This window comes from Serinus canaria, chromosome 3 (genome assembly GCF_022539315.1).
Source record: "Serinus canaria isolate serCan28SL12 chromosome 3, serCan2020, whole genome shotgun sequence".
In the NCBI taxonomy this organism is placed as follows: Eukaryota; Metazoa; Chordata; class Aves; order Passeriformes; family Fringillidae; genus Serinus; species Serinus canaria.
This window is the reverse complement of record NC_066316.1, coordinates 27,524,458-27,543,283: the sequence shown is the minus strand read 5'-3', so window position 1 is coordinate 27,543,283 and position 18,826 is coordinate 27,524,458. Positions and strand designations below refer to the sequence as shown.

General features: G+C 40.2%; 1 protein-coding gene across 1 annotated transcript in view; it reads right to left on the bottom strand.

Annotated features, from left to right (window-relative positions):
* The window catches only part of TTC7A (tetratricopeptide repeat domain 7A), a 173,107-nt gene that overhangs the window by 131,751 nt on the left and 22,530 nt on the right, over positions 1-18,826 (bottom strand). Inside the window, exons 5-8 of the mRNA XM_030235497.2 lie at positions 17,976-18,097; positions 11,520-11,598; positions 8,339-8,499; positions 7,841-7,904 (exon numbers count right to left, since the gene is read on the bottom strand). Of these exons, the coding sequence (XP_030091357.1) occupies positions 7,841-7,904; positions 8,339-8,499; positions 11,520-11,598; positions 17,976-18,097 (426 nt within the window). The remainder of the gene's footprint in view (positions 1-7,840; positions 7,905-8,338; positions 8,500-11,519; positions 11,599-17,975; positions 18,098-18,826) is intronic.

The following is an 18,826-nucleotide window of genomic DNA, read 5'->3' as shown; positions in this document are numbered from 1 at the left end:
TTTGTCACAGATACTGGTACTAGAATGAAGAACACACCCCAATCCTGCAAAAGCAGGAATACAGGGCATATTGCAAGGATGCAACATTTTAAAATTGCAGTATGATATACTGTATATATCATACTTTAACCAAGCAGACAGCAGTTAAATGCAACATATGCATAGGCATGATGAATATTCTTTCCAAGAAGGTCATAAACCTGCTGATTTTGTTCAAGCTTTTAAATCTCAAAGCCACAGAAGGTCTTTGCAATCTATCACTCTCTATGCTTTCATGCATAAAAGTTGCCACTATCAAATTCATTGTTACTTCTATCTCAACAATTTCTTCAAGACTGAACCTATACCCAATTGCTAATTCCAGCTGCTCTAAAAAAATAAATCAAGAGCCCACATTATAGTAAAGACATAAAAACCCCACAAACCCCAAAACCAAAAGGCACGAACCTCATAAAAAACCTGACTGAACAGTAGCAAGAATATGGATTGTGCCTAACACAATAAGGTAAATCACTGTCCTAAGTAAGGCTCAAGGTACTACTGCAGTGTACAGACAGAGCTCAGAGAAGGGAATGTGAATCACTATTTCCTGAAACCCACTCAGGAAACTGGCATGTTTCTATGGCCTGCCTTTCACAGAAGGCAGGCTGCTGTCCCTCAGATAATCATCAACATTTTTTTTTCTTTGCCTTTGTTTATGTTTTTGTAAATATTAATTTCTCAGTGAAAAATCCTGACAGTCACTGGCAAGTACAAGGACAAAACAGTTGTCATAAAAAATACACCCATTCTGTGGGATGGGGAATTTTACCTATTGAAATGTACACAGAGAGACACTTCATTTTGCATTTGAGAATGCAAAAAAATTCAAAGCTATTAACACCAACATTTTTTCAATACCTGTATTTCTGTTGTTTCAGGCCACTAGTTTTCCTGAACATAATCAGGAAAAATACTGGTCCCAAGCAGTGTATCCATAACATAAGCAGCAATTTCAATTTGTCCTACTGCATTATTTCCTCCCTCTCCACTATTAGCAGGAACAAAACATAACTACAAATACATTTTCAATACCCCCCACCACGACTATTCCCTTTAAGCTATTCCCATTGCCACACAGACATGCCTCACAGCATACAAGCAGGATGGAGAGAGATGAAAAGTCACACCTAGAGAAGCTCTGTTCAAGGCGGTTTTGTGGGATGGGGAAGGTCACCAGTGCTACTAAAACAAGTTTCACCACTGGGAATTAGCATAATTTGCATTATAAAGACAAAAATATACAGTAAATGCCCCTTTTTTTGAAGTATTCCAAGGTACTTGAGCAACCCAGAGATGCACCACATTTGGAAATTGTGAGATGCATAAGGCATTATTAGCTGTGCATGTAGGTGGCTCAGACATGACACCAGTCCTATCTGGGGAGATTGGACACATTCTGCAGTCAGCCCAGACCTAGGACACTGAGAATCTTCAGCCCCACTTTCCACAGCCCAGCGACACAGCCCGTCTGCAGTCCCACATACACCCAAGGGGCTCCAGCCCAGGCTGGCAGCCCTGAGCTAACCCAGCATTCAGCCCCTGTGGTGCCTCTGAACGTGACAGGGCACAGAGCCTGGGGGTCAGCAGGGCTTTTCAATCTAGCTCCAAAGACAGCAATGCCACCGCAGGGGACTTTCAGACCCATGCTGGTTCTGCCAGCCGGGAACAGCTCTGCCTTTCCGAGCACCTGCAGTGCTGAGCTGCACACAACTTGGGCCTTCCTATCCACACACACAGGACACTCACCTGCAAACCAGATAAGCCCCCCATCCACAGAGGATTTGCTGTACATCAGTGATGCTTATTTATGGCTTGTTTATTTCAGGAAGGAAGGAAAAGAGCCACAGCAAATCCAAACAACCATTACCTCAGCAGTTATTACGCACACAGTTACACTGCAGAAAATTAAATTTACCACAGCACAAAGATGTGTTTCTTAATAAAATGTCAAGTAATCATATGAATTACAATGGAGTATATTCCATGGAGCAGCCCCTTCTCACAGCAATTAGCTATGAAGTATCCTTTAATTGCTCACTTTGAAACATGGCTTCCCCTGCTTTTTTCCAAAGAAGAAAAAGAAAGCAATTAAAATCTTTAATGAGTGCCTGCTGCCTGCCCCCTAATTCATGGGCATTCGAATGTTCAACTTGTGTCTTTTCATAATAGACATAATTGCCAGATCCACTGCAACCCATCTATACAGAACAGCAGCATGTTTTACACAGTGTACTGTAATAATGTAATTGGTGTGATTCAATACTACCATTAAGAGAGAAAAACAAATGCCGTGTGTGCAAGATTGACAACAGGCCTTGAAAATCATGCAATTGATGCCTTTTCTGCTAAGAGCTGGGGAATATTTAGCCTATATCCTTTGGGTCTCCTTTCTGGCTGTTTTGCCTGTACTGCCAACAAAATAAATTAAATCTTCACAATGGCAAGAGCCTGTTCAATGCAAGAGGCTACAGACTTTTTGCCTAAGTTATTGATCATCTCTACATAGCACCTGAAGGTTTCCCTCACTAACATACACAAAGAAAATATTAAGGGTTGACTGCACAGCTGCTGTGAAAGTGGCATGTGGGTAGAACAGGGAGGACAAACCATGCCCCAGGAACTCACAAAACTTCTCTCAGAGAGACACTACAACTCATTCCACTTCAGACCAGAAGCACAGCAAAAAAAATCTTATTCCCTCGTGAACCACATGGCATCTGTCTCATTTCTGGTAAGCAGCAGACCACAAGTTACTGGTGCCCAATTCAGATATCAATTCATCAAAACAGCCCCTTATAATTGCCTATTAGCTATGACCTCATAGATAATATATTAAATGTTTCAGGTGCATTCTAACACCTTGTACTGTAGCAGAACTAATTCTGGAAACATCACTGAAAGCAAGACAGACATACACCCCCATCCAAAACAGCCAAACAACCCTACACAACGGGAAGACAGAGAAGCAGAAAGTAAGCAAATTTGTTTATGGATATTATCTTGGGTAACAAAGTCATCCATTTGCTAACAGTTATCTGGATTTAGAAAGCTATCTTCCAAGAATTTACATCCTCCTTGCAAGTTTGGAAACAAGACTTACTACTGCAAAGCAGAAGAAAAAAGCTTTCATACCCTGTTCTCTAGCAACTCATATTAGAACCATTTAGTCAAGAGGTAATTAGCAGAGCCAGTGTATTTCCCACTAGAAACATTCTGCAGTCCATCTTTGCAGGTCCCAAACACCAAACAGTTTTGCCTTGCAAACCAGTTAAGAGACAGCCAGATTTGCTACTGAAAATGCACAACTGATTTGGCAGGAACCAACAGAGCAGGCAACCTTGCCCCCAGTTGTCTCTCTCAGCTGCCACAGTCCAATGGCTGTCAGTAAAATAGTCATGATGGTCATCCAGCTGTTGTATCATCACTGGGCTTGGTGCCATTAAAAAAAAAAGGGAAAAAGGAAAAACCAACCTACAAAAGCAACAAGACCAACCCATTTGTTGGACAGCATTATTTTATAAAACTAGGAACTGAAGAGCTAACAGGTTTTATTTATTTCTGTGTTTAAAAATACACGGTGTGCTCTCAGCCAGGAGTTTGTTCTCCCCAGTAAAAAGAACAGGACAAGTCCCAGTATCTTCCTTCCCCCTCACCATCTGTTTCATGCTCTCAGGCCCTCCAAGGTCAAATCGCCTTTAGGGATTCAAATCAGAGATAAGATATGGATGACATTTCTAATCTTTGTTACACAGGCACAGAGTTTATTAGTTTTGGATATGAGGAGCTTTATTTCCAGTATGAATGAATACAGAGCCAAAAAAAAATAAACCATGTTACCTGGTTTGTTTGGCAGACCACATCAGCCAAAAACCCCAGTTGTAAGAGCCAGCATTGCCAGCACTGAATAAAGGCATTTCAGACTATGTTGGACCTCAGATTCAAGAAGGGAAGGTTTCTAAATGCAAACAAAGAACTTTTTCTTTTTTTTTTTAACCTCAAAAGTAAACACAAAAAGTAATACTAAGTGTTCCATTCCTGGCTCTGAGAAGCTTCTGGCTAACTGGCTAACTTTAAGGGCAATGCAGTCAACTCTGCACACTCTTGACAAAAGCTATTAAAATAAACAAAACTGCAGCTAAGGGTTAGTCATGCCAAACCTCTGTCTACACCCTGCAGCTCAAAGCACCAAAGTCCCTGATGGCAGAACCAGTTCTGTTCCCATTGGTAGGTGAAGCAGAAAAATCACTGCAGCAAGTGACAATATGTCTTCAGTTCTCCTCACAATCACTGTCACTGATTTAGATGGGTTAAATGCAGTAAAAGAGAGGACTAGTGGTTTAAAAATAGGCAAGGCCATGTTTCTCCAACATGTGATAGGAACACATTATTCTGCCACAGCCTGAGCTTGTAAAGGCTGTCACCAACTGGCCTTCTTGGTCTGAAGGAGAGCATTTTTGTACTCTCAGAAACACAGCCCATCCATACCATAACTTAGGCAATACAAAAGGAATGACAGAGTAGCCAGGAGGCCACAAACACCCATAAAAACAGCTTTGACTGTGGCAATCTTCAGGCTGCCTGATTTGTTTCACTAGATTCCTTCATGAGAACTCTACGGCCAAAGGCTGTGACTAAATAACAGCTGGCACAGAGAAGGAACATTTGCCAAGCTCAACAACCAGGATTCTTTTCATTGTTTGCTGAGATACCTCAGCTTATGAAAATACATTCCCATTTTTAACAGGACATAAAGAACACAGGAGGCAGTTCATAAGATGCCAGGGCAAAGCAGGCTACAAGCTTTCACTGAAAGTGTTAATATATCCACAGAAGCATCTTCAGAGCCATGAAAGAGGATACCATGTTATTTAGCCATTTGAAAACCTTTTACATTCTTAGGCTCAATGGCAGAGTGAAATAGTGAAGGAACTGTTAGTTGCCCCTTTCAAATATATTCTCATTTCATGCCCCCAGAATATGCAAACTGAGTCCCTTGCAATGCAAGGGAAAGGGATAAGTAACCACAAGCCAGAACTGTCCACTATTAAGAGCCATGGAAGGTTTGGTGAGAAACAGGCTCTGGCTTTTAAGAATCTCAAGGCAATTTCTTGCTCTCTCCTTCACAGGAACAATTCTACTCCCCCATAATATCTTCTTGGAAGTCACACAGATCCTGGCAAAGCAGATGTCAGCTTCACCTTCGGAAGGCAAGTCAAATATAAAAACAAAGTCGATTTCTGCAGCAAAGGTGTTCCAGGTGTATACTTCTTGAAAAAGTACCACATCCCCTTTTCAGCAAATATTTACTTTGAGGTTATCTAAAGATTTATGCTCCTCCCCAGTTCATCTCTACTCTGTGTCCCCTCCACAAGCTGAAATTCTTTTCTGTGTCTCCTTCCCCTAATTCTGTCCCTCTTCAAGGTAATTTTAGAGTCGTAGGAGTCAGGAACAGGTATGTGAAGAAGCTGTTTGGCTTTACAGTCCTGTAAGAGAGTGACAATGGCCTGACTGCTTTTGTCTCTTTAAAAATCAAACAAGTAACACCTTTCTGGTCAGCTTTGCTTTGACAGACTGAAGCATCAGAGAAGCCAATGTAATTGCTTACGTCTGCTTCATTTTAAGGGGTTCATAATTGTAAATACTAGAAGAACACCTAATCCAGGTAATATCTGGGAACACCAACTATGCTGCTTACTAGCCTAGAGAAACACCATTGGCATTGTCTCCAGGAAGTAAAGTATGTTTTATTCAGTTGTTAACATTGTATCATTAGGGAGAGACCTCAATTACAAATTTGCTTTCCATTAGCTCATTTCATGCGCTTCTGTAAGTTATTTTTTTAAAGAAAAAAAATACACAAAACTAAAAACCGAAACTTCAAACAAACAACAAACCTGTACATGATAAAACTCACTAGCCTAGAGCAATGCTGTTAGGGAAACACGTCATGTTGTAAGTTAAACTAAATTTCCCCTTCTAAGTATCATAATAAAAATGTACAGGAAAGTATTTATGGGTTACAAACATATGTAAGAATTAGATTGCTCCCTCTGTGCCTTCACTTAGGAAGAACATTCATGTGATTCCTAAGTGTATTTCTATACACTTGTCCTGAATTTTAGTTAGAACAAACTCGTGGCAAGGCTGATGCAAGATGAAGGTTCAGATGTTCCATTTCCCCAAAATCAGAAATAGTTATGTGGCTCCTACAGTGCTCTGCTAAAAGAGCTCCTTTTGTTTGTTTTATATGTAGCAAATCAAAGTGCCTTGCATCTTCCTCCAGGAAGTTCTTATATATCAGAAGCAGCATTTAAGCACACACCAAGCTTACTTATTTAACCTGGAACTCAGCACAGCAGTCCTGTTTCTACCAATACGATTTTCACACTGCTTCATCCATAACTTAGCTACAGGATCAGTTAGTTCACTATTTTACAGGCTATTAGATAGGGATAACTTTTTCCTGATCAGCAGAACAAGATTGTGGAGTTTGACATCCCACATGGCCTCTCTAACAGCCAGTCCAGTCCCAGAAAGGCTGGAGCAGCCAGTTTTGTCACTACTCCAGACCCCAATCCTCCTCCTGCTTGGATCAGCCCCAACAAGCCCCACTGACATGAGTACTTCTGATTTTAACAGAAGTGCACATGATATTCTACAAGCCCTCACTCCTGTAGTCTCCACTTCTAATTATGAAAAGCCATTCTGACTACAGAAAAATCCTTGAAAACACAAAGCAGATGTGCTGAAGAGGTTTAATCTAGAAAGCACTGAAAAGCACAGAGCAACACTCAGATGTACATGATTTTTAAGTCAATTTAATATTTTGGGGTGGTTCCACCTCTTCAATTTTTCCCTGAATTTTAAAAGCAGACATTAAATTGCCCTCTTCTGAAGAACTTTGTGGGAAAGGGAAAGAACTTGTGCCAGAAGAACCAGACAAGAAAAACTGAAGGAAGCAAAAACCAAAGTTTCCACAGTATCTTTTTTCACTTTGTCCGAAAGTTATTAAAAATTTTCTAAGAAGGTTGTTGATATTCCAAGGTTCTGAATCTCACTTTGAGGTACAAGTGACCACCCTGTACTTAAAGCAAAATAGACATTACTTACACATTTTCAGAAAGCATTTCTTACATGTTTTATGTGCATTTGCATCTTCTCAGAACATGAAAAATTACTGAAGGTCACCATACAGTTATTTTTCTTAAAATTTTCTGCCTGCCTCTTAAATGGATTTTTTAAAGCCACCAATGTTATAAATAGAAGAAATCTAATTATTTCACTGCAGCTTATTATGAATGTTTCTGCATGTCACAAGATTTCCTGTATCACTGCATCAGAAACTGTCAAAGATCACTCCAGACTGAAAAAACCAATGACTGCAGACTAAGGCATGAAAGCAGAGTACTGCATCCGGCAGTTCCAAACAGCAGGTACCACCATCATGCCTGGCTTTAGGCAAGGCTCTCTTCCTCTCATTCTTGGTCCATAAATCCACACAGATGTTATGAATGGAAACATCTGTACACTGACAATGTATCTGGATGCCAGAACCTGCATAAAGCTATGGTGAATGCAATCAATGTCTCTTGTTGACAATTCCCAAAACTCTTCACCGAAATTCTACTTTAAAAAAGTGGTGCCTCTAATAAAAGAATAGATAGCATTTTCCACTCAGCATCTGAACTTTTGCTTCTGTTTATCTAGGGAAGATTCTGTAAACAAAACCAACCAGGAGACATGGAAATGCTAGATATCCCTTTGCACTATTAATACTACAAACTCATTTTTGGCTTACCATGGATTCACTGATTAGGAGGAGGAGAAGAGCCTCTTCTACATTGTCTTGAGGGCAGTACACACTGAAAGACAGAACACATTTTTCTAAGGAAGATCAAGAGTTATCCTACCAGCCTCTTTCTCATTTCACAAGAGAAGCAGTAACTTGAAACATCTCATGCATAATTCATTTGCTAGGCAATACTGTCTTTGCAGGTTCACACAATTAAAAGCTCTGCAATATATCTTAGATGAGCTATGCTGAACCCTAAATAGATTATTTCAATTTCATAGCAAAGACAGCCCTTTGGCTGGACTTGCTTCTTCCTTGGGGAGGGGGGGGTGAGCCACTCAAAGTTTAATGTTTTATTTTTTCAGCAGACTTTTTAGTGGGAAGTTGAAAAACAAGAAGGCACAAAACTACTACATGAATCAATGACATAATTAGTAGTACTGAAGAGTGTTCAAATACACTCCTTCCTCCTTCCAATAAACTGAAATAAAAATGAACACTTACTTCTCTTCTGAGTACAGCTCAGGCCTCCGACAAAGAAGATTGCTAACATAAGACTGATATTCCTTGTTCATGAACTCAGGAAGTGGATCAGATAAAGGGCTCCAGTAACAGTCTTCACTGAGGGAATGGAGAAGTACTTGAGCTAACTGTTTGGCTGCAGTCTAGAGATCAGTACAGAAAAAAGACATATCAGTGAAACCATCTCAACACAAGATTCACCCCTCACCATGTTCCACACTGGGAAGGAGATGTACCAATGTGACAGCACCACTCTTCAGAAAGCTGGAGTAGCAAAATCAGCTGCTACGGTCTACAAAAGGGTCAATTTCTTCCCTCCTGAGAAAAGACCAAACTTCTGCATTTACATGGTCTTGTTGCAATGCTCTAGGAAGAAAGTTATCAAAAAGGCCTGACAGCAAGGGATGCTTTGGTGAACAAGGACAACTGATTGCCACATGGACTGCTGAGACAATCTCACAGTAGTTACTATATAGGAGTAGGAGGACACGACACTGCGTTCTCAGACTCAGAATTTTGTATGCAAGTCTCAAGACCAGAGGCAACTTTTGTGTTAGCTTTAAAAGATCAACCTTTTATCTGTTAATGTCACTCTCCTTTATAGACTCATAGTTTCATCTTGGTACTGCTTCTCTCTTTCTGTTGCAGTAAAGGAGGGAGGAGAGAAGATGTTTAGGAACTTTGTAGTGGGACAGCAACATCACGCGTAATTTTTTTTACCATCAAGCAGCCAAAGACCCTTCAATAGCTGCTTTCCACTTCATATCCACAGCTGGCAAGCTGGGCCCAACAGAAGGCAAGTTAACTCCACTTAGCAAAAGTATCTTTGGCACTTACCCTTGCCTGATACCCATCAAATCTCAAATTTCTTGCACTGTACATAGATGAGCCTGCAAACAAGCTCAGAGACATCACAATGTGTGGTGTCCTCTGTGAATTCTAAGCAGCACACCACTCTATGCTGTAAAGTATATCCTGCACAAAACAGAGGGCGGGCTGAAACTTCAGCTAATACATGCAAACAATATTTTGCAATTTCTCTGACTACTGGATATGTATTTTACATGAAATGTACACTTAGAGATGTGTTATGAGCCCACCAACAGTAATTTTCTTTTAAATATCAGGACACATGTTATAGATCTCATACCCCAAAATCTACGGGATCAAATAAGCCACACGTAGGTTAAAGTTCCTACTCCCAACTACAGCAAAATAATTTGTTTTGATGCAAGGCTCCTGTTTTTCACCCCCCTCACCACACATGAATTCACTGAATTAGTCTAAAATGCAACCACAGTACCACCTCTTAAACATCATAAAAGGAGACTTCATTGATGGCAGTGGTCTGAGTGTACAATGGTGTCTCAAAGAAAAGTCACCACGTGCAACTCCCTGGAAACCGTAAGACCTTCCCTGCCTTGCTACTGACAGGTTACAGAAAGCTCTGTTTCTAACTAAGCTTTTCTATGCTTTTTATAGCAAGTAACTATGAGCAAAATGGCCTAGGGCCCTGCAACATTAGCCAGTATCATTTTATGATCTCAGTGTGTAATTATTTAGTCAGTTTTACCCTGAGGAGTCAACTCTCCTATATTTTTTCCTACAGTCTTAGAGTGGAGGGAAAATAATTTGCCAGCAATACAAAGATCTCTACTGGTTCACACAGAAGTAGGAGGACAGTTTGTGGTAAGCCATTCAGAAAGCAAGCAACAAATACTTCTAATGTCTTTAATTTTAACATACAGTACAGTAGCTGAGTAAATTAGCTTCACTCTTGTTTTGAATAAGACCAAACAAACCAGAAAAGGCCAAGACTGTGATTTATGTTATTACTGCCTTTGGCTGAAAAAAGCATCATTATGCTTGAAGAACACTGCGATCCCACAAATTAGAGGGAAAAAAAAAATCATGTGTTTTACTTTCATGCTTGAAAAGCTTGTTTAATTAAGCACAATCCTCTTGCCCTCTTGACTTCTCTTTAAAAATAAATAAGAAAATGAAAATGCAATTTCTCAATCTCAAGAAAAGCTATTGAATGAACACCTTGGGAGTGTCCCTAAGGGACAAATCAATCCTCCAGGGGTGTTGTACAGCTGTCCCCAGTTGCACAGGGACAGGAGCAATCGAGCCACGTTCTGTCACAGTCTAGGAGCAGCAGATGGTCAGACTCATTTTGGCAAAATGATAAAACAAGCGAGCACAAAAATACTGCTGAACCCTGATCTCAGTTTGGAAAAGGATGCAACCATTTGAGTGGACAATTATTTAAGTCATCTCTTCTAATTTGCTGGACAAGATTCCACATGCATCTGTAGTCTCAAAAATAGTATACAAACCCATGCCCACCTCCCCTGCCCAAGTTCTCTGGAATGACACAAAACACAAAGCAGAATCAAGTACAAGTTTAGCTGTAAGAGTACCAATGCTTTTAGGGCTGCAAAGGTTTCATTCCCAAAACTGTTATTCTGCAAGCTGTTGACCTTGTCACCTCCTGAGTAACTTCAGGACAAGATTTCTCCAGGGAAGAACCAGATAAAGGTCCAAGAAGTTAAACAGGCACATAAATATTTTTTTACCTGAGACATTCAGGATAAAATGATGCAAAGATGCAGAATGCCAACACCAAAAAAAAATTTAAAACAATTAAAATCACTCTGTATTGAAGAAGGTTTTTACAGAAGGAACACTGAAAGATGTCAGTCTAAAAAAGCACTGCTTGTTGCAAGAGACAGAAGTACTCAATGCTTCGCATGCAAAGGCAGAAAGGTGTGCATGCACACTGAAACTGAGAAAGAAAACAAGACAGCTTCACCTGAGGACAGCACGGTCAAACTAATAACATCTCTGTTTCTACTAAGGCTAGAAAATGCACTGAAACCAAGAAAGCAAAACAAGCAAGAAAAAAAACACAAACCCAACAAAAGTAACCTATATGCTCAGGTCCAAAAGCCTGGAGGTTTCAATTAGGCAGGTTTTTGAATTAAGGGGATCACTTGACATATCACTTCCAAAAGTTGAAAAAAGAAAAAAAAAAAGTAAAAAAAATAAAGCCAGCAATCAAACAAGTGAGGACAAATACACTTTTGCGCTACAGCACTGGTCAATTAAGAGAAGTCCTGCATGCCAGACTGCCCCACCCTCCAATCTCCCATTCCCTTACCATTTTGAAGGTCTGAGTAGCTTTTGTTTCTACAGTCCGTAGTATTTCTCGCAGACTTCTCATTCCTTTCACAATATTTCTATGGGGAAGACAGAAAAAAAAAAAAAGAGAAACCCCCAAAATCAGCATGCTGGAGACAGAATATTTTTATGATGTGCCAAAGCTCAGCAACACACCTGAAGTTCAACCAACCCCTGAAACAATCACTAACACTGAGTGTGCAGTAGCGAGACAAGTCACTCGGAGGCACAGACAGGACAATGGCACAGAGCAAGGCAGTGACTGTAGCATTGCCTACTCCAGATGGCTTCCTAAGAGAAGATCACATTCACATTTGATGAACAGAGGGGACATTTGGAAGCCTTTCATAGCTCATATTTATAAAGCAGATGCTGCTCCTTAAAAGCATCCACATCTCCTCTTCATACACACAGATTGTACTTGTTTAAATTATACTGAGCTTACGTGACGCTTTTAAATGACGATTTCTTCTAGGTGGTGCTTAAACGCTTTGTGTCTGATGGTCCAGGCACATGATGAAATTACAGTGGTTTAAACAGTTAATTATCAGGCAGCAAAGTTGCAGTAACTATTTGCAAGCACAGCTTAACCCACAGTAAAAGGGTTAGACTAAAAAAACCCTAATTTAAAAAAAAAATCATATTATTCTGCACACACCATGAGCAATTAAAGCTGACTAGTTGCCAAATGCTATCTTAATCGTGGCTGTGCACTCAGAGAGATGTAGAGAAAAGATTAAACACTGTACATATCAGTTAACACACTGGCAGCCTATCAGCTGTTCAAGGCTAAGGACATGGCCCCACCACCACAGTAACTGCAAAATGGTTCAATGCACATTCATTGCAGGGTCAAAGCTACCCAAAGACATACAAGCTAGCAGAAAAGAAGCAATGTTGTACAAGACAACAAAATAAGCAGTTGTACTGGTACATTAACTGTCACTTCAGCTTATCCAGGAGAATTTTCTGTGCAGACAAAAGCTAAATTTCATTTATAAACAAAGCCATAAAAACCTTTTCTGTCAAACTGATTAAATTTTGAAGGTAAGCAGTACAAACTGCACTTGTGCCTGCTTGCATGCACTGCAAACCTTCTTGCACTCCAGAATCAACAGCAAACATTTGATGACAACAACAACAAAAAAATGGCAATTATTTTGGAGGTGCACAGATAAAAATGTCATCACGTTTACTATGAATATTGGCTACAGAAAATGCCACTACTAAAGCTTGTAGTCACCATGGCACAGAATGCAAATGCATATGGCTCTACTTCCAAGCAATACCCATCTCAGTTTCAAATTGTGAGGTAATCTGTAGACTGTCTAATCACGGGCACTGTAGAGGCAGGCAAAAAAGTAAGATAAGAGCAAAAATACAAGAACAAAAAAGCTGAAGACTTGTAGAGAAAAGTCAAATGCTGTCTTTTTTCCTTCCACTTTCTCCAAAGTAAAAAATGTGCTTTGAGTTTATCAAGAGGAAAAAAGGTCAAGAATGTTTTTTTTAAGTTGGACCTAAATACTTCAGCAAGCACTCCAAAGACAGGGCCAAGACAGCAGGAGCTTTTTTGTGGTTCTAGAACAGAATATACCCATGCAGAAGCAGTTCTGGACCTTATGCACAAGTAGTAACCAAATCCAACAGAACTGTTTACATGGTATTTATTATCAGATAGAAAAAATTAATAAATTCCCCCATCAAAACACAATGCAGCTGCCCAACTGCTCTTCCTGATTACTGAAAACTACCAGCATTTTCTGTTATTCCATGGTCTCCTTAGGAGGCTGGAGAGAAGAGTTATGGAGTATAACAGTTCTACAGCATTTTCAAAAATGCTTTTATTTAGGTCTCTTGTTAGCATAATGATATTTGTTTTAATAAAGTGCCAATGAATTGCATTAACCAACATCAGTAAGAAGACTAGTGACCTTCTGCAAAGCCAATTAATTTAACATTTGGTACATCCGAGAAGAAAAACCTACCAAATGTGATAAAATGAGACAGTTTTGCTCCTAGAAAACTAAGGCACCCTTACAGTTCAATGCTTTAGACCATAAAGGCCATAAAAAAAGTTAAGTCTTCTGGCAGAAACACCTTGCTCTGGGGTGGGGGGAAGGGGAGGGGAGAAGAAAAACAAGGAACAGACACACTGAAGTGAATGAAAGAATAAATGTCAAATTGCTGCCCATCTGTCAGTAGTCAGGGCTGGAACCATGCAGCACATGACAAATGCTTAGGAACACCTTTAACAGATGGCAGGAGTGCAAAATGGGTGGCACAGGAGGAGCACCCAACACTCACCACCTCCCAGACAGCTGCCTGTGTGGTCAGGATGTATCAAAGAGCACCCACTCCATCCCCTGAGCTCTCAGCAATACCTGTTCTACAGGACTGAGGATTTGGTTTGGCAGCTTTTGTTTTTTGAACTTTATCAAACATTACTGAGCTGTGACAGGAGACAGAGCACACCTGCCTGCAAACACAGAAGTTTGTCTTTCCACTCTACTGTTCCAAGCCAGGAGAGCATCTGAGCACATTTCATTTTGAGCATATAAATTGCTCTGTTCATAACAATAAAGAACTCACTGTTCCATTAATATGTGCCCTTCATATACTAAATGTGCAATTGAAGGGATTTTTTTAAAATTAGGATCTTTAGAAATTAACAAAAAGAAAAGTATGTATTTGGAACAGAAATACCTGCTATGTAGGTGACTAGATGAGGATGCAGTCATAAAGCCTCTGGCAATCGATGGTGCAAACACTTGATCTTACTTAGATTAGAGACTAAACAATATTAAGCCTCTGCAGGAGTTGGATAGAGGACTACCTGGAAATCCCAGGTGATATTGCCTCAAGCCATGGCATCATAAGTGAACATTAGATCATGGAAATGAGTTGGAAGAGTCCATAGGCCCCTAATGTATTGCTAAGAGGCCAGAAAAAGAAATGAGGAAAAACAGGAAGGGAAAAGGACATGATCATTCAACTGCCTTGGTTTTAGTTTAGCCACAGTAGTGGTCAGAGCACCATTTGAAAATAAAAATGATGAAGAGCAGTTCAGGATTGTTACAGCTAATCTAATAAAAATGAACACAGACAACCAAGGGCACAAACTGTGACAAAGAGCAACTTTAGAGTCCAGTCAGTCCAGCTTGGCATAAAAATTTGTTTTGTGCATGTACCATGTCAATATAGATTAATTACCAGCCCATGAATCAAAGCAGTCAAGAAGTCATATCAGAGTTATGTCACAGATTGGTTAACATTACATACAATTCTAAGACACTAGAAAATAAAGAAGTACACTGTTTTCTATGCAAATTGCTGGGAAAAATACTGACAAAGGAGTGGACTGAGGATACAGAGGTTTGCAAAGACAGTCCCCCAACAACATGGTCACCAGCAGATCATGTTCTTATCCCTACTCATTTACTGCTAAAACAATCAGTTGCTGACAGATAGAACAGACCATCTTGAGATAATTACTTGGTGGTTTGCAGCATCACCTCTCCAGAGTAAAGCAGTACCCAGAGCACAGAAACAGCAGCAACATCACTGCCTCTGCCCATCTCCTTCTCCATCTTTGCATCTCACCTGGGTTTCTAACAAACCACATCCTCTCCTTAAATAGCTGTTTATGCATAGACGCAAGAAGAAAAGGCAAAAAGAAATGAGCCTAATATTCATATATATGCATCAGAGAAAAACCAAAACAAATAAATCAAAACACAAAACCTAGTGGAGATGATAACCTTAAGACAACTGGCTGCCTCTTACAGTATGACAGCATCTGCCTTCCTATGTTCTGCATCCACAGCATCAACACTCCTCACTGGAGGACCAAAAGAAAGTTTTCTTGGGTTCCAGCATGGCGAACAACTGCAGGAAATGTGTCTTCAGCAACACAATGTTTTCAGATAGCATCTCGTTAAAAGCACCTGTGACTTCTACAGCTGCAAGACTTGCTGTTCCTTACAGCTGGCAGTTCAACACCTAAAGGGGAGACTGGACCTTTCTTTTATATTGGTGTCTTCTTTTCACTGCACACTGCAAAAGAAAAGGGCATCCCTGACAACACTCCGAGAAGAGCATTTCTGATCCTACCAGCAGGAACAAAAGCATAACAACAGCACTTGTATCCCTGAGCTCTTCTGCCTGTTTTATGCTGAGACATAAAACACTCACTATTGCTTTTGTACACATGTAGCACTGGGGAAGGACATACCACCTGATGGAACCTACACCCTGAGAGCTTGAGCAGTCATCATCCAAGGCTTATTTCTACCTGAACACACTGGAAGAAATAAGGGGAACAAAAGTATTTCTTTGAGCTGTTCAGCATCAGTTGGAGTAATCTACTATAATAATGAAGCATCCGAAAAAGCTTCTTCCCATATCCCTCCCCTTTCCATAATATATTCCAGTGCTGCTTATGCCCTCTCGTGGCAGAAACTACACATTAGTATCAGCTGCGGGGGCAGACCAGTTGCCACATCCACCAGGCTCCTTTTATTCCAGCAGACTTTCTAAGCCTGGCTGATGTTTCTCACTTGCTCTGCAGGAGGTAAGGAGCCCGTGGGATTCCACTCCCATCCCAGCTGCAGAAGCTCCATTGCTCTTTCATTAGAAGACAGCTACAGAGAACATGCTGCTGCTATTGCAGCAATTCAGCTTATACCCAAGCATGGCTTAATTCACATATGGATTTTGCTTCAAATTGTGTTACTGTAGCGTTTTTTGTTTGGGATTTGGTTTTTGTTTTTAAGGCTATCATTAAAATAACATGGGAAGGGAGCACGCAGGGCCCACAGTAATGGCCAAAATATCCTGCTAGATATCATGAACTCATCACTGATGAAGACTGAATTTACAATGTTGTTGAATAAAATGAACATGAGTTTGATATTCAAAAGGTGCCTGGAGGACATCAATGCCGTATGTTCTAAATGGGACTTTATTTTACTACATAGTTAATGAGCTGACTGGCAAGACCTGAGCTTTTTGTTTGCCCTGAGAAGGGCAGAAGGTTAGGAAAGCACATACTGTGCCACAGCTGGCCAACCCCCAGCTCACCTCGGAAAACCACATACCAAGCAGATACTGAGGCTATGCTTTACAAGTTCATACTTTGCTTTATGCATAAACTCATACTTGCCTAACTAAAGGGGTCATTTTACAACATCTGAGCTATGTGGTTTTGAAGCCTCCAGGTAAAAACAAGGCTTACCTGAAGGCACATCTCATGGATATGCTTACAAGTACAGCTTTGTGCTACACGCTTGGAGAACAGCAGCTGTTCACAGTTGCATTTAAAGTCATCCTTGGGGGATAAAAAGGGAGCAAAAAAGCCCTAAAGAAGAAGCAAGCTCCTCCTCCAGCAGAATCAAAAAATAGTATCTGTTTTCTACAGAAGGATTTAAACTGATTTCTGCTGGGATTTTTTTTCCTAGTTTTCTTCTTTTCAATCTTCCCTATTTTTTTAATTTCTTTCTTTTCCATTCTATTCAGCAGGAAAAGAAGTGAAAAAAATGAGAGAAAGTATCTTTCACTGGGGGGGAAGGCAAAAAAAGGACAAAATTAAATATCTGTGAACACAGTTTGTAGTGAGAAACCCAGAATCTGATTCCTAGATAATAAACAGGAAAATATGGTGCAAGAAGAGGACTAAGGACAGAGTCTTAAAAGTACTGTTTGCACACACTGAAGAGACTCTCCTACATAACAAAATCTCTCCATTGGATAACCAGAGTTAATTATATGTTGAAGATATGGCCTGGTTTAGGGAACGTCATGTCCTCACCAATGGCCTTTGGAAGTGGGCATTCACAGCATCTTTTCTGCTGATCTTGAGAAGTTTTTCACTGTAGGCTCATAAAATTCACTGTAGACTTGAAGATATTAAATCCTCCTGCCCTTCTGAAGTTCACTGGGAGCTGTATTTCAGAGGCATAATAAATACCGTGGGAGTAGCACCATTCCTGCATACATTCTCCAGAGTAAAAACACACAGATTTGGAGCATTGATTGGCATATTTAAGACCTTACACAAACAAAGAAATAAATAAATGAAAGAAACTACCTGTAAAGACTTTACTGAACTCTAGACCAGGTGCTGAAAATTTTAAGGGCACACAGCAGTGTAAATTCCACTCTCCCTCTACAGTCAAACTCCCCTTGTCTCCACAGGGAGCAAAGCTGAGTCAGGACAAGAATATTGTTCTACCCCACCTACTTGTAGGTCTGGAAAAATGATGTTTAAGACTCTAAAGAAAGACAGAGAGACACAAACAGAAGAAAGGGAAGGACACTGGGGAGACTTGAGGTGAGCCAGCAACCAAAAGTCATAACAGAACATATGAAAAAAATTAGTCTTCATCTGAGACAAAACATGTGATATTATCTAATTTTATTAATACCTGCATCCACCTACCCTTTTTTTAACTGAGTCACGTAGGCACTCTGTAGAGCTGCTTCCAGAAAGTAGGAAAGTTCAAACTCAGAGTAAGTCACATTGCTGCCCTTGATAATCCTTGAATGTGTGTTGTTTAAGGTCTGTGAGGGGAAAAAAAGAAATATCTTGGAATACAGATAACTGTAGGAACTAGCCAGGTCCTTGTGAGCAAGTAATACCTTCAACAACATTATCAGCTATTCAAAAACGTTATAAAATCAATTTTAAAATAAATTACACAATCACTTCCATGAGATATTCTGCACGCAATATGAGTTTTGAAACATTTCTAACCTTTAATAAAATAAGCAGAAAGCTGCATATTAACACCAACAGCTTGGGAAATACCACACAAACTACAAAGATCCAATATGTTGCACAGAAATACCAATGCAATATTTGAGTAGGTTTATCTAGTTCAATATAACATAAATATTTGTTAAGAGTCAGCAAGCCATCAGGACTCCTGATGGAAGAATCTTAATCTTTCCTCTATTTGTCCTATCAAATCTTCCTTGGTTTTGCTTCCTTACTGGTAGCAAGCCGCTTCCATTGCTGAAAGCTGCCTCTCCAAAGCAGGGTTTTTTATCTAGGACTGGAGAATGAACTTCTCCTGTGTCTGTCATCAACCCTGCATTTTTGTCTCTGTGTCCAGAGACAACTATGCAAAAGAAGGTTGTAGAGAGGTGGGGGTTTGGCGTCCTTCCAAGTAACAAGTGACAGGACGAGAGGAAATGGCCTCAAGTTGCGACATACGGAAAAATTTCTTCACTGAGAGAGTGGTCCAGCATCGGAACAAGCTGTCCAGGGAAGCGTTCAAAAAGCCATGT